Source organism: Cydia splendana, chromosome Z (assembly GCF_910591565.1).
Source record: "Cydia splendana chromosome Z, ilCydSple1.2, whole genome shotgun sequence".
Taxonomy (NCBI): domain Eukaryota; kingdom Metazoa; phylum Arthropoda; class Insecta; order Lepidoptera; family Tortricidae; genus Cydia; species Cydia splendana.
In genome coordinates, this window is record NC_085987.1 from 48252766 (window position 1) to 48268423 (window position 15658).

Sequence of the window (15658 nt, forward strand, 5' to 3'; positions counted from 1 at the left end):
GATACGAAACAGTTGCTTATAACTTACGAAATGCGCAGTGTTAGTCCTGCTCACGTCTCCTGAATCACCCATATCATCGTACTTGTTCGTACATGTATTAACGCGAGCTTGAAGTACGGCCAAATGATACTAGTTCCCAGTATTCATTATTGTCAAATCATTTCAAACGTACTCGACATACTTACATTAATAAGCAAGTGGTTAAGTGACTTAAGTGTCTAAGCAGCTTTGCTATTCTAATCAATATTTATAAAATAAAGCTTACCCAGAAACAAGACTAGTTTTTAAATAAATATTCGTTTTGAATGTTCATTTTCTGTTTTATTGTACGCGGGTCTTCCTTGTAGAACCAATCTTAAGAGCGTGTCACATATTTTTGCTGCTTTCGAAGAGTAACATATTATGCTCACGCAACGCCGTATTTCACGAGCTACAGCCAGCCTAGCCAAAGTTACAATCGCTATCGCTTCGACAACGAAAAGCATTATGTCTCTCTATCACTCCTCCATATTAGTGTGACAGTGACAGTTGCGTTTCGATCGCTACGGAGCGTAAGCGATTGGCATCTTGGCTACGCGGCCAGGTACGAGCTAGAGCTACTATTGGACTTCATTGTCGAATTTAATTCTGATTTTAACTTCATATTACATATAATTTTGGCCCAGATTTGATCTTATTCTGGTCATTATTTAGTCAGTTTATTTCGCCGCGCCAATATACGAGACATGCAACGGAAGTAAAGTCAAAATAAGATCAAATGATACTGATATATTCATTTCATAATGCCCCGTCTAAGTGTCGATTCGATCAACAAAGAACAGTTTCAAAAAGTTAATTTCAATGGTGTAATGCTAAGTGACATCGAACGACGAACATATATATACATCTAGACTTTCATTATTAGTATTAAGAGTGATTTCCAATTTTTTAAAGTACAAAAACTTTTTGTAGAACTTTGGTCTTTTACTCAAAATCATTAGCTAATGTAGTCGACAAAAAAAGTGTCAAATTTTTATTTCCGTATCGTCACTATTTAGGAGGTGGGCGTGGTCGTGACGTGACGTACCTACCCAAAAATAAAAGATCTGTCCAATATCTTTGAACGCAATGAACATTGGACAAAGTAATTGGACAGGTAGAATACTACCCTAAGTTGCCTACCGTGGTCCAGTACGAACGCGAATGTTCTGATAATTTTGCAGGTGTATAGGGGGTTTCTTTTTCTGTAACAAATGGTCAAAATGTACCCAGATAAATAACCATCGGCTTTAAAAAAAGTTTTAATACACCAACTAAAATTTGTTTGTACGGGAAATGCTTCTGATTATGAGTAGTTAAAGCCAAAAGCATGTTTTGACACATGAAATGTTTTGTACAAAATGTTTGGAAATACAATATTAATTTACCTAATCTGCCTCAGTGTTCCGGTCCCTTTTTAGCGTTTCCTCCGATTTAAACCTGAAATAACAAACCGACTGTCAAGATCCCGCCTCTTCATTTATTATAAACTAATTTTGTTAAAATTAGTTTATAAACCAGACTTAGGTAGTTGTAAGTTGTAAATTCAAATTCAGTTAAACACTAAATATAGACAGATTTTTCTTAGTCTACTTGTGGGCAAAGTATAATATACTTGAACATGAACTGGAGAAATGAGGTGGAGGGGGGAAAACTACCCCTATCCTACCCTAAATAAAATACCTACATACTTTGCAACGTAAACCGATGCTTCAGTCTCAATGAAAGCAAAGATTTATTGTTTGTGTAACATGTGAAAACTAGTTACGTGCATCTAATTTATCGGCTCAACTAGAGGGCCTCCGCGAACACCGAAGTTCGCAAATTGCGGGCATCTTTCTCTTTTACTCCAATTAAGAAGTAATTAGAAGGAAAGAGGTAGATGGCTGCAATTAGCGAACTTCAGTGTTCGCGGTAGGCCCTCAGATGTCGCTGTTCATTTCCGTACATTATGTGGTAACTACATGGTTGTCATAAGTTGACGTTTGACAATTCGGTAACCACAAAACATATGGCGCAGTACAGCGCCATCTGTTTTGGCTGTCAAACTAACAGGCACGTTTTCTTCTCAGACTTAATTTCTGTTACAACAAATTTAATAACTGTTTGAAAAAGTCTTAAATAAAAGGAACTTGTAATGCCCAATGATTGACTTGATTAGCATAGTTTCTTAGTCTATTTTAGAATGTTGGCAGTCGTGGTACAATCATTCATTAGGTACATACAATTTTACAGGTTACATTTTTAATTTAAAACGATCTTAGACGGCGGTGCCGCGAAATTCGATAGAAATTCGAATGAATTAAATTTGAACGGCGAAGATTTTTGTGTATTCAAATTTAATCCGTCACTTTGACATAAAGTGGCCATGTCGAATACTAGTGCAGCGTCGAGCACTAGTACCTACTTCTACCTTACCTACTTAGGATATTTGATTTTAGAAATTATACCACCAATAAAATTTATATTGCAATTAAGAAAAACTACATTAAGCGCCACTTGCACCCTTCACTAAACCGGGGTTAACCGGTTAAACCTGGCTCCAATTTCACCACGGTGACAGGTGCGACAATTGTAAAACATCACTGTTGCTGACGTCACAGGCATCCATGGGCTACGGTTACCGCTTACCATCGGGCGGGCCGTATTCCTGTTTGCCACCATCATTGTTTTATTAAAAAAAACTTTATTATATCGGAAAAAAACAGATATTTCTCTTGCTAAGTTTATGACAATTGTCACAAGAAACACTACAATTGTCACGAAATTCCGACATATAACTCATTACCTGTCAAGAATTACCTACAATTCTTCTAAATCTTGACAATTGTCAGAAACTTCGCAAAAGAAATATCTGTTTTTTTCCGATATCATAAAGTTTTTTTTAATAAAACAATGATGGTGGCAAACAGGAATACGGCCCGCCCGATGGTAAGTGGTAACCGTAGCCCATGGATGCCTGTGACGTCAGCAACAGTGATTTTACAATTGTCGCACCTGTCACCGTGGTGAAATTGGGGCCTGGTGTAACCATAGTTACCAGTAGGTACAATTTGACAATGGGTTACTTGCACCACCCCACTAACCAGGCGTTAACCTGGTGGTTAAGTGGGGTGGTGCAAGTGGCGCTAAGCCATTAGTGTCTATGTCAGTGTACAAGCTGTTTTGCTTCGGTTTTGTCATATTCTTTTCACATCACCTAATCAGAAAATGGATTTTTCTTCCCTGCTAGGAGGGATCAAAGTGGCACTTTTCTGTTCAACGACATTTCATTGCCAGTATAAAATATTAATATAATTAACTATGAACATCGTATGTACAGCCTGGAAAATAAGAGTAGAAATTAAAAGTGGCAACACTGTAGTGTCAACACTAAGATTTTTTTATTTTCCTCATAGTTGATGTGAAAAGCAGTATGTGTCACACGGTATCAAAATTATTTCGTCGTGGGCGTTAACACTTGAATCCCTCATTACGCTCAGGATTCTACTTTAGAATCCATCGCTTCATTCAGTATTCAATGTACGCCCTTGACGGAAAAATATCATTTTGATCCCTTGTAACACAAACTACTATTGAGTCTTCTATTACGAAACATAAATATAAAGTTCCGTTTTATGTATTTCTCGTATTTTTTTAATGAGATAATCCAATCTCAGAAATAACCTGCTCCATCAAATTTTTTGGGTTGGCCCCTCTATTGATCTATTCCGATCTCGTATTAAAATGTTTCGTAAATTTTGGGGTTTTGTCTTGTCTAAATGCACTAAGTATACCCGCTTCATAATTGATAACAAAGGCTTTGTTCAGATATTTGCCAACAACATGGCTGCTCCGATATATCTGATGGCCTCTGTACAGATACATGGGAATATTATAATGTCTATGTCGCAGTCGGATCGTATAATCCGCCGTATTACATTACGGCTAGCCGATTTCAAAAACAGGGGCGTTTTGAAATGCGGCGGTTCAACGATTAGCCGGATTGAATGCGGCTGAATGAGAATCCGCCGGAATGTATTCGGCGCCATACGTTCTTCAACACGGCTAGCCGTAATGTAATACAGCGAGTCATTAGCCGCCGCTTTGACAGTTTTTACTTCCCATTTTTAATACTCGTGGGGCTGCCTGACATAACAGCAACAAACTATCGATATAGGCTCCTATTTCTGAGCGGTTTGCCCTTCGGGCATCTGAAGCTACCTTAACGAACCTAACCTACCTACCTATTGATTTAGTGAGATGTCCGTGAAAAAATTACACTTTGGGGAAAAAGCGTAGGTAGGTAAGTAGGTTTTAGGTTCGTTAGGTAGCTTCAGATGCCCGAAGGGCAAACCGCCCAGAAATAGCTTTGCGGGGCTCCGTCTATTTAAGTTGTGAAGGAAATGTTTTGGAAAAGAAACACATGTAGTGCGGTGGGACCATTGTAAAAATAAATTAAATTGCAAACATTATCAAACTCCGGTTACGTAGGCGACCAAAAGAACTGGTCAGTGGTCACTCTACAATCTAAATAGTAGTACGATGCGGCTAAACGTAGGCCGCCTTATTGAAGAACGTATCGCAATGACAATCCGGCTAATCGTCGAACCGCCGCATTTCAAAACGCACCTGTTTTTGAAAACGGCTAGCCGTAATGTAATACGGCGGATTATACGATCTGACTACGACATCTGTCTGTGGTTATATTGAGTATCGTGTGAAAGCTCATGAGGTTTAATATATGTATATATATATTTTAGTATCACTACAACTTATAAAACAATGTCCCCCGCCGCGTCTGTCTGTTTGTGAGTTTGTTAACCCTTTTGCAGGCCGCACCAAACTACAAGGTTTTTCCAAAAAATGCATATTAAAATTTATGCAGCTTTGGTGATTCATTTAATGATAAGTAACTTATCCCGAAAGACTAATCGAATATGAACCTGAAATCGGATTCCTTAGGTTGAAATTCTATTGGCGAGTATGTGGTCGCTAGGTGCACTATGCTTGAAAAGGGTTAAGTTAACACTCAAAAATTACTGCATGAATTTTCATTCAGTTTTCCCTATCAATAGAGTGATTCTTGAGGTAAGTAAGGTGTATAATTTGTTAACCCGTGTGAATACGGGGCGGATCGCTAGTTTATAAAATGGCTAAGGGTACTTGTGATGAGAGTGTGATGACTGATGATGATGACTATGAACCTTCATTATTATCACACAGAAAAATAAGCAGCAAGAGAATTATAATGAATAGTGAAGTCGAACATCGTCAAATTATATATGTCACAGTGTAAAAAGTAACAGTGGACCGACGTCTTTGATGTTCGATGTGAACGCACCAAATCACCAATAGTATATTTTAACGTCTCTATAATTTTGAGTAAAGTATGATAAACAATATAAATACTTATTATATTTAGTGTAGGTACTTACAAAGAAAGGAATGTAGAAAAGTGCTATTACATTATTTTTAAAGTAAAAGATATATATGTATAGATACCTATAAGTATGTATGCCTACAATGTTATTACTTTGACCACAGGCCGGACACGCCATACATCAAAAATCGTTTGCGTACCTATCTATGTGTGAACGGCACGTCTCACGCGTCATTGTGTGAGTAAGTCGCTTAGGGCTGACACGCTCGTGCGGCGCGCGGGAAGGCGAAGCCGAAGCAGGGGTGCGAAACTCCTGACTTCGGTCAAACTCGGCTCCGCTCGGCTCAGCATTGCTCCGAGCAATTATTAGGGTTGGCACCACTTGACTTCCTTTTGCGTGCACGACCACAGATAAGATATTCACTTGATTTTTGACAACCCTAAATAGCCGAAAGGGATAGTGCCATATATTAGAAAGGGCCATCATGATTCGACCCTGAACCGCTGTCAAACTTCGTTTTTGTAGGAAGTTTCCTTTCTGTACGGTAGTACTATTAATTATTCTGTGGCCGAAGTTTGCCGAGGCCGGCCGAAGTGACACGACGACCCGTAAAGAAACATTTACGTGGAATATATGAGTTAGTTGAATGTTGGCTGTGTTGTTCTGTAGTGGATTTGTCTTTTCGAGAAATAGTCGTTTCAATAAAATAAATCTTTTTTATTACCTTTGCCGTAAAAATTTGGTACATATGTAAACTTGCCGTTTCTCTCTCTATTCTATTAAGAATTGGCTGCTATTTAACTGATCACCAGATTTAGTAAAATTTAATACCAAAAAAATCTATTTTACCACCCTAAAATCATGAATGATCACCAAAATTATAACACCATTTTAATGTGAAATGATTACCAATTTTATTACATTTTACTATCCTTTTAAAGGAAATGACACCAAACTAATCATTATTAACCCAAAAATAGTCAATGATTACCAAATTTCAAACCCCATTTTAATGTGAAATGATAACCAAATTTTTACATCTTGCTATCCTATTAAAGAAAATGACACCAAAATAATCATTGTAAACCCAAAAATAGTAAATGACCACCAAAATTAGAACTCCATTTTAATGTAAAATGATAACCAAATTTTTAAATCTTGCTATCCTATTAAAGCAAATGGCTCCAAAATAATCATTGTAAACGCAAAAATAGTAAATGATCACAAAAATTGTAACCACATTTTAATTAAAAATGTGCAAACATTTAATATATCGTTATCCTATTAAATTAATTAATCCACTTCGTCATCTTTTTCTAGTAGCATTTTATTTCTGTAACAGTCGCAGTTCTAACCTAACCTAACCCACTTTTCTAGTAGCATTTTGTTTCTGTAAGGGTCGCAGTTCAAACCTAACCTAACCCACTTTTCTAGTAGCATTTCTTTTCTGCAAGGGTCGCAGTTCAAACCTAATCTAACCCACTTTTCTAGTAGCATTTCGTTTCTGTATGGGTCGCAGTTCAAACCTAACCTAACCCACTTTTCTAGTAGTATTTCTTTTCTGTAAGGGTCGCAGTTCAAACCTAACCTAACCCACTTTTCTAGTAGCGTTTCGTATCTGTATGGGTAGCAGTTGAAACTTAACCTAACCTACTTTTCTAGTACCATTTCGTTTCTGTAAGGGTCGCAGTGCTAACCTAAGCTAACCCACTTAACTGATAGCAGTTTAACTTACTTTTCTAGTAGCATAACGAAATGCTACTAGAAAAGTAGATTAGGTTAGGTAGGTATGCGGTGCGGGCTACGGGGGGTTGAGCGGGAGGGGCTAGTAATTTTGGCATCAGTTTACTTTATTTGGTAATATGTATACATTTTTTGGTAATCATAGTGGTTTATTTAGGTGAAAATATCGCATTAATTTGGTCTTCAAGATTTGGTGATCATTAATGATTTTTGGTGATCATTCATTATATTTGGTATTTGAATACAATTTGAAGTGCAGTCGTAATTAAAGTGGTGGTACTTTTGTATTTTTAGGCCTTATTTTTTTGGTGTTCAGTAATTTTTTTTGGTAAGCATGATTTTTTTATTAAGGGTACCAAAGTATTTTTTGGTGGTCATTATATTTGTAGCCTTAAGAATTGCGATATTATGATGAATTATATTCATGACATGTGACGTATGATGAAGTAAGTAAGTACATATATAATTATATAGTATTTATTAAGGAATAGCTATAAATCGGCCTATTATAATATTGGTTATAAAGTACCTATATGCAAAATTGTAGCCTTATTTACTCAACAGCTTTCGTCTTCTGGGTATCAGAAAACTTATTATTTATTTCTAGAAACAGATAATTTACCCGTACATAACACAATACAGTGGCATATTGGACGTTCCGTCATCGCGTCGCCAACCGAACTGAGCGCTCGGCAAAAGCTCGTCAATCTGCTGTCGCGGGGCGAGGTATATCGAGTCGGGGCGGGGCGGTGCGGGGCCGTTCTGTATGATAATACGATTACTTATTCTGTGCTTTGACTGTGCTGGCTTTCAATATCAGTGCACCTTTTTTTTAGTTATAAAACAAAGTCCCCCGCCGCGTCTGTAAGTGTGTATGTACCTATGTTCGTGATAAACTCGAAAACTACTGAACGGATTTGCATGCGGTTTTCACCTATCAATAGTGATTCTTGAGGAATGTTTAGGTGTATGATTTGTTAAGGTTTTGTGTAACCTGTGCGAAGCCGGGTCGGGTCGCTAGTAATATATAATTTAAAAAGCTGACTAAAGTGACATTCTATGGAACTTGCTGACTAAAGTGACATTCTATGTAAAAAACCGCCATATTGAAATTGTCTCTGAATGATGATATGATGAATTTACTAGTGACTTGTTTACATAGTTAGCAAGTTCCATATCCATGACACTTTGTGATTATACAGTTATAGATCACGGGGTTCCCAACCTTTGCTGTGTTGAAAAAATCATGCTCCCTTTAAATTGCGTTCGTAGAAAACAAAGAGTCAACGAATATTAATCTTTACCCACTCATGCCCTTAAAGTAGTTGAGTACCCCTGGAAGGTGAAAGTGTTTTTGACAGACAAAATAAAATTTAAATAAAATCACCCGATTCGTATGAACTAGGGTAATTCGCCAGCAACTGGCCGGTTTTAGTAACTGGCCGCCCTAAACTAAAATTGAATTCTATATTCACCTATAAACAGAATTCATTTTAGTATAAGGTTTCAATAACTGGCCAGCTTTCAATAACTGGCCTCCTTATACTAGAATTCATTTTTAATTTTGGGCGGCCAGTTACTAAAACCGGCCAGTTACTGGCGAATTACCCTATAACTGTCCTTTTGAACTGCAAATTAAAGATTAAAGTAATTTTTACTCAATATTTTTGACCCTGACTGTCTGATTTACTCTTGTTGTCTATCATAAACACCAAATAAATAAAAAATTAAAATATAAAGTTAAAATGAAACCGGGACAGCCAGCACCAAAAGTGTGAAAGAAAAAAAAAACAAAAATTAAATATTTCCAAAATTTATTTCTATTTAAAGTGCCCCTAACTGGCTAACACCATAAAATTGGCTAAAATACAGGGGTCAGTAGTAAAAATAATGAAATGCATTAAAACTAGTCTAAAATTCGATTACAAAATAAAATATTTATTGTGTCGGTCAGATAATATTATAATATAATTAACAAATACACTTTTGCCGCTGTCTGTACATGGCATTGTAAAGTTGGGGCTACACTTTCGCTTTGCATACTCCGTCTAAGCTTACTCTGCACCGGCTTAGAACAAAGTGTGGGAGTGTCATTCATTATATACGCCTTTTCTTTAAATAATAATGACTTTATGAAATAAAACTATTGAAACGGATTATATCGCGTATATTGAATTCATACTAGACGTGCGCGCCGCCGCGGCGCGCCGCCGCCATAGAGAGTCAGCGCGCCGCCGCCGCCGCCGGTAGTCTAAAATTCGCGCCGAATATTTTTTTATAAGACAGTATTATGCAGCGTTAAAATATGTAATAGGTTAAAGATCGATAAGAAATAGTTGAAAATTATTGCTGCGGGCGCCACTTCCTACGTAACTCTCACATTTTGATGTAAAATACTTACTTACTTGGCAATAATTTAGTACGGAATTTTTTTGGTTATTGTATAATTTATTTTCTACAATTTTATGTCGCACCAACACAATACTAACTATTTCTTATGTGGCAGTATGATTTACATAAAAATGTGTTGTATGTATGGGTAAAACACATTTACAAAGTATAATGTCCAGTGTTTTAACCGTTGTCGATAACACGGCACTTTTGCTAAGTCCAGTATATTGGACATTGCCAAGTATGCGAAGAGTAAAATTATCAAATTTTCTCGTAGTTCTTATGGTAAATAAATTAAACAGAGGTATGTTAGGTGTTTCAAAACGTTTTAAATAGTACATTATTGTCGAGGCTCGGAAGTAGCTACTTGCAGGCTGAGGATTCGTTTTAAACGGACGACCTTGGGAGTCCGTTTAATTGAATCCGAAGCCAGCAAGTAGCCTTCCAGCCGAGTCATATATAGTGCTTTTCTCAAAAATGGTGCAAGAAATATAAATATAATAGGAATATTTTACAAAAGCAACGTTCTTAAGTATATATTTTCACAGAAAAAAGTAGAAACAATTGAAAAAATTAGCTTTGCCGCCTTTTTATTTTTTTAATAAAAAAATAGAAGTGTATTTTTCTGCCGAAAATACGTCAACCTATTTGAGACAGCTAAATAGTCGCGGTACTAATCATCTGTTTGGCTGTTTAATGGGCCTGTGCCTTCATTTGATATGGCCATTTCAACTTTTAAAAAGTTTGGAACTCGACAAATAATGGAATTTGTATGCAACATTGCAGTCCCAAAATCGAGACTGCAATGTTTTTAACTTTTTAATTTTTGACTGACCATAAACTACGCGCTTCGCGACCTATTTTTTAAACGGCAAAGTCGACTTTGCCGTCCATTTTTGAGAAAAATTCATTACTTGTCGGTTTACAACGTAATGAACGAATGAACCAAATAGATAAAAAAATATTTTTGCGGATTTTTTTTCCTGTGCGTTCATCAAGACATCAAGAGACAGACCCGATTTCATTTGAGAAATTTCTTACGAAAATATTGATAAAATTGCATGCATTATTGTAAAAACCATTGCTCAGATGTTGCTGCCTCCTAGTCCTCCTACGATACCCCGCTAAGTTTGATAAATGACGGTAAAATTTTACCACCTACGAGCTATAAAGTTTTTGGAAAAATATAAAAATAATAGGTTTGAAATTAATTCATAACATAAGTTGACATTATCAGTAAGTGTATTTGTAATTAAAAAAAGCAATTATTCTTCATTTATTAAAAAAACATGAATTTGACAAAAAAAAACCTTATGCACATAAAGTACTGTATGTATCCAAAATACTGGACGTCTTTTCATTATGCGGCGTATCTTTTTATTTACACCGAACCTGGCAACATCCAACATATTTAACATACGTATGTTTTTTACGAAACTATTATAAATATATATTTTTTTATGATTTTTTTACACTAAACAACCACATAATAAGATAATAACACCAAAAAAATTATACTAACACAGTTTTTTGAGATTTTTTTCCCTTGTCGAGGGGCTACCCGAGGTTTTCATCGATTTTTGACAAGTTTTGAATCGTATCTCCTTTTTTTGCACTACAGATAGAATTATAAGACAAACGGTTATCGGTTTTTCAATCTTTTATCTCCAGTTTTATCCACCGTATTTTGAAAAAAATGAATAAGTACTTATTTTTTTATGAAATTTTTAAACATTGTCTAAAAAACACTTTTTTCGTATCTAGTTTGCGGTGATCTTACATGTACGAAATCTACATCTACGTCTTTGACGTCTCGAAAAAGATGTCCAGGGTTTTAATTTTAAACTAATTAACACAAAAGTTATGAATTAAAACCAAAATATTACTTTGCTAATCCGCGAAAAGATAACGTGCTAGTCAATCAGTGCTAACCCGTTATACTTACTTGCGTATTTTTACATGCAATTAATATTCCCACCCTCCCACCGCAAAAATAAATATAACAAACCACCACCAAAAGAATAAACCTCGACACGTGTTTCGCCTCTCTACGAGGCATCCTCAGGAGTTGTTGACGGTCTGACGCCCGGCAACGGAACGTGTCGAGGTTTATTCTTTTGGTGGTGGTTTGTTATATTTATTTTTGCGGTGGGAGGGTGGGAATATTAATTGCATGTAAAAATACGCAAGTAAGTATAACGGGTTAGCACTGATTGACTAGCACGTTATCTTTTCGCGGATTAGCAAAGTAATATTTTGGTTTTAATTAGTATGGATTTCCGCGAAGTAACGCCTGATTCTATTCACAAAAGTTATGGCCAGCAAACCAGTTTTTAGCCTAAAATTGTTCAACTTAGATGCCAAATATCTCGTAGACAATGAACTTTGAAGTAAATATGAGATACTATATTGTTTAAAGCCTTGCTGTTAATATAATAAGGTACAAAAAACATTAGAAAACTAAGGGATACAGATCGAAGGTCATTGGCGTGGGGTAGCCCCTTAAGGGTTAAGCGTAACTTTTCATTATACGTCTTAATATTGAAAAGTTCAAAAATCCCACGCCGCCGGCGTTACGCCGCCGCCGTGGATTTTTTCGTGGCGCGCCGCCGCCTGATTTTTTTCGACCGGCGCGCACGTCTAATTCATACTACATCCCGACGTTTCGAACCCTTTACAGCGTTTGTGGTCACCCGTTGACCACGAACGCTGTAAAGGGTTCGAAACGTCGGAATGTAGTATGAATTCAATATACGCGATATAATACGTCGTTATGTCGGAAGCCGGTGTTGCTCGAAGCGTCGTTATCATGGGAGCAACAACGATTTGACAGTTAGCGGGCCGTAATTTCAGGTTTTAGGTTAGGTTTCGTTCGTGTCGTCTCGGATATGGGTGAATATGGTATCGATGCATTCAGTGTAATGCCCTGAACACAAATATTGGGTCCTTACCTATGAAATTGGCGTTTTTGTTCATAGATATAAGTCTGATCTTAGTTTTTTTTTTTTACAAAAGTACATACACAATTACAATAAAACTACAGTGCACTCAATAAACAACGATTTTACATACAATTAATTGTTATTTTTTATTGTTAAGTGTTCAGAATTAAGCCTTGAAAATAGGTCTTTTCATGTGCTGTCGGTTCGAGTATTAAAATTACTTATATTTTTCTAATGGTACCAATTTTCAAGAAATGGAGATATTGAAAACATACCTTAAAGGTGTCAAAAATTACTGGAAAAATTTTGTTTGGTTTGAATTAGCCATCAAAAAAATATCCGCAAAATTAATTGTATGGAAATTCGTGTTTCGTTGAAATTCTCCGAACAAAACGCCAATTTCATAGGTAATGACCTAATAATATATGAGATGACAAGCGCGAAAGTGGTGGGGGTAGTTGCTGTGGCGTCATAAAGTCTGCAGTACAAACTTTTTTTTTAGTTTCTTTTAAACATACCATGTGGGGTACCAAATGAAAGGGCTTTGTGAGTAGATCATAAATATATAACATACTGTAACATTCTCAATACTTGGTCTAACAAATTATTAGAAAACGTTCAAAAATGTCACAATCCACTGTTGACTTTCAAGTGCTCTAAATTGAAAATGGCTGAATGGATTAGTCTAAAATACATACCAAATGACTGTGAATATTCTCTATATAATGTTAAAAAATAATTAACCAGATATATCAAAAAATAAGAAAAGTACATCAAGTTGAAAAAGTATAATTATCTGTTACATTAAACTGCAACTATTATTAAAACAAACAAAAAACCCGACTGTTTACATACATTTTTGAAATGGTACCCATATTGCTATAGTAAGAAAAAAAACACAATACCCACCCTCCATTTTTTTTATTTAGCCGGCGCCATTTTTGACATATGAGGTGTGGTTGAATTCGTCAGAATTGTGGTAGTGACATAGGCTACATACATTTTGAGAATGGCGCCCGCTAATATAAAAATGGAGGGAGGGGGGATTGTTTTTTTTTCCTTACTATAGCAATATGGGTACCAAATGAAAGCTAGTAAAAATACCATTTCAAAAATATATGTCAAACTGTCGGATCTTTTGTTTGTTTTAATAATAGTTGCAGTTTAATGTAACAGAAAATTATCCTTTTTTCAACTTGATGTACTTTTCTTATTTTTTGATATATCTGGTTAATTATTTTTTAACATTATATAGAAGATATTCACAGTCACTTGGTATGTATTTTGGACGAATCCATTCAGCCATTTTCAATTTAGAGCAGTTAGAAGTCAACAGTGGATTGTGAAATTTTTGATCATTTTCTAATAATTAGTTAAACCAAGTATTGTTAATATTATAGTATGTTATATATTTGTAATCTACTCACAAAGCCCTTTCATTGGGTACCCCACATGGTATGTTTAAAAAAAAAAAAGTTTGTACTGCCGACTTTATGACGGCACAGCAACTACCCCCACCATTTTCGCGCTTGTCATCTCATATATTTGTATTCAGGGCATTACACTGAATGCGTCGATACCATATTCATCCATATCCGAGACGACATGAGCGAAAATCGATTTTTAGAAGACTTTTCTTTCGTTGGCCGGGCCACTAAGTAGTGAAAGATTATGACAAACAAATAATAGCAGAAGTGACATTCCTATCGAGTAACGTTTATATGTACCTATGGGTTGAAAACGTAGCAGAACTAATCGAATTTAGATAAAAAAATTGTCATCTATTTATTACTAAAATCACATTAAAATACTTTCAGAAGTAGGTAAATACTGATATAAATAATTAAATACATTGGTGACTTATTTTTCAAGTTGTCACGCTGACCTATAGGTATACGTTTACATAGTGAAATACGAGATTGACCTTTTCCAGCGAAAATTTTGTGCTAGATATGAAGAACCTTTTAGAGGTTTAAATGTGTAGACAGTATATTCCACTTTTACAAAACAGACGTTCTGTTACATGTGTTCTTTGACAGGCTTGTTTTTGCTCCCGCGATAACGATGTGATCCGTTTCAATAGTTTTATTTCATGTGTAATATTGCGGTAACCGAAGACAATAATAACGGCTAAACAAATTTATGATGATTTCGCTAATGCCAAAAGTGTGCTCGTTATTAATGCATCATATTCATATCGTATTCGTAAGTTGATTTAGTAAAGTGATAGCTGGACTTTACAAATAGCCGCAATGGATTGCCGAGTGTTCACTATACTGCAAAACGTAATTCAACACCAAAAAAAGTAAGAAAATGTTGGCACTTTTTACTAGCGCGTCTTGTATTTATGTAAAAATAAGTAAAGAAAAGTACTTTTTTCAATCGTAGGAGTAAAATTACTAATAAATAAATTATTTATCAAAAGGAATTTACTATTTTACAAACAAATTATTGCAATGGAAACATTATCTTACTTTTTTTGGTCTTGAATTACGTTTTGCAGTTTAAATAATGGTGAGACGCGTTGCAAGACTAACTCTTTATTAGCTGCACACTTAGCCCCTTATTCATAGACGCGACGACTACAAACCATAATTTTAGCTAAGAATAATTTGTCTTTATCTGGCATTTTGACTTATGCAATTGTAAGAAAGGGTTAAAACATAAATCAGGCCCGTAAAGTGTTTTGAATTAGAGGGGGGGGGGGGGGGGGGTACACGTTAGTTTACTGCATAATGAGCTATCAATAATGTACTTTAAACAACATTAATGAACAAAAAACAAAACAATATTCTCGAGGCGACTTCGCTATTTTTTAGTTTAACCGTAAATGCAGTGTAAACGTGATATTTTTATAGAAATTTTACATTTATTATGACTTATGACACAGCCACATATCGTTGTAAATGCAGAGTTAGCTTGGTCCGACCATAAATTGATATGGGTAAATTGACATTTATAAATTTTGGCTACAATTAAATTACTTATACATATTTCGCATAACGCCCTTCCAAGACAGCTAAGTTGTAAGACTCTACAGTCCATAAATGCAATGATTAAATTGATTCAATTCATTAAGGCCTAATTTCGTAGAGTTCACAGTAAAATTAAAATAAAGTATTAAGCGTAATCGACTAAATGTCCCTATTAAAATCATAAAACGTACTGTAATTAGATTTACAAAAACATTAGGAAAATTGT

The 15658-nt window shown here is 35.6% G+C and overlaps 1 protein-coding gene across 2 annotated transcripts in view; it reads right to left on the bottom strand.

Moving 5' to 3' along the window:
- Nucleotides 1–607: 607 nt before the first annotated feature.
- The window catches only part of LOC134804084 (tyrosine-protein phosphatase non-receptor type 61F-like), a 36101-nt gene continuing 21050 nt past the window's right edge, over nt 608–15658 (bottom strand). Inside the window, exons 10-11 of one of the 2 annotated variants that reach the window (XM_063776994.1) lie at nt 1407–1458; nt 608–1223 (exon numbers count right to left, since the gene is read on the bottom strand). In XM_063776994.1, coding sequence (XP_063633064.1) covers nt 1407–1458 — 52 coding nt within the window. In that variant the 3' untranslated portion in view covers nt 608–1223. Of the gene's footprint in view, nt 1224–1391; nt 1459–15658 lie in introns of those variants that run through there. The other variant, XM_063776995.1, reaches the window with a different exon arrangement.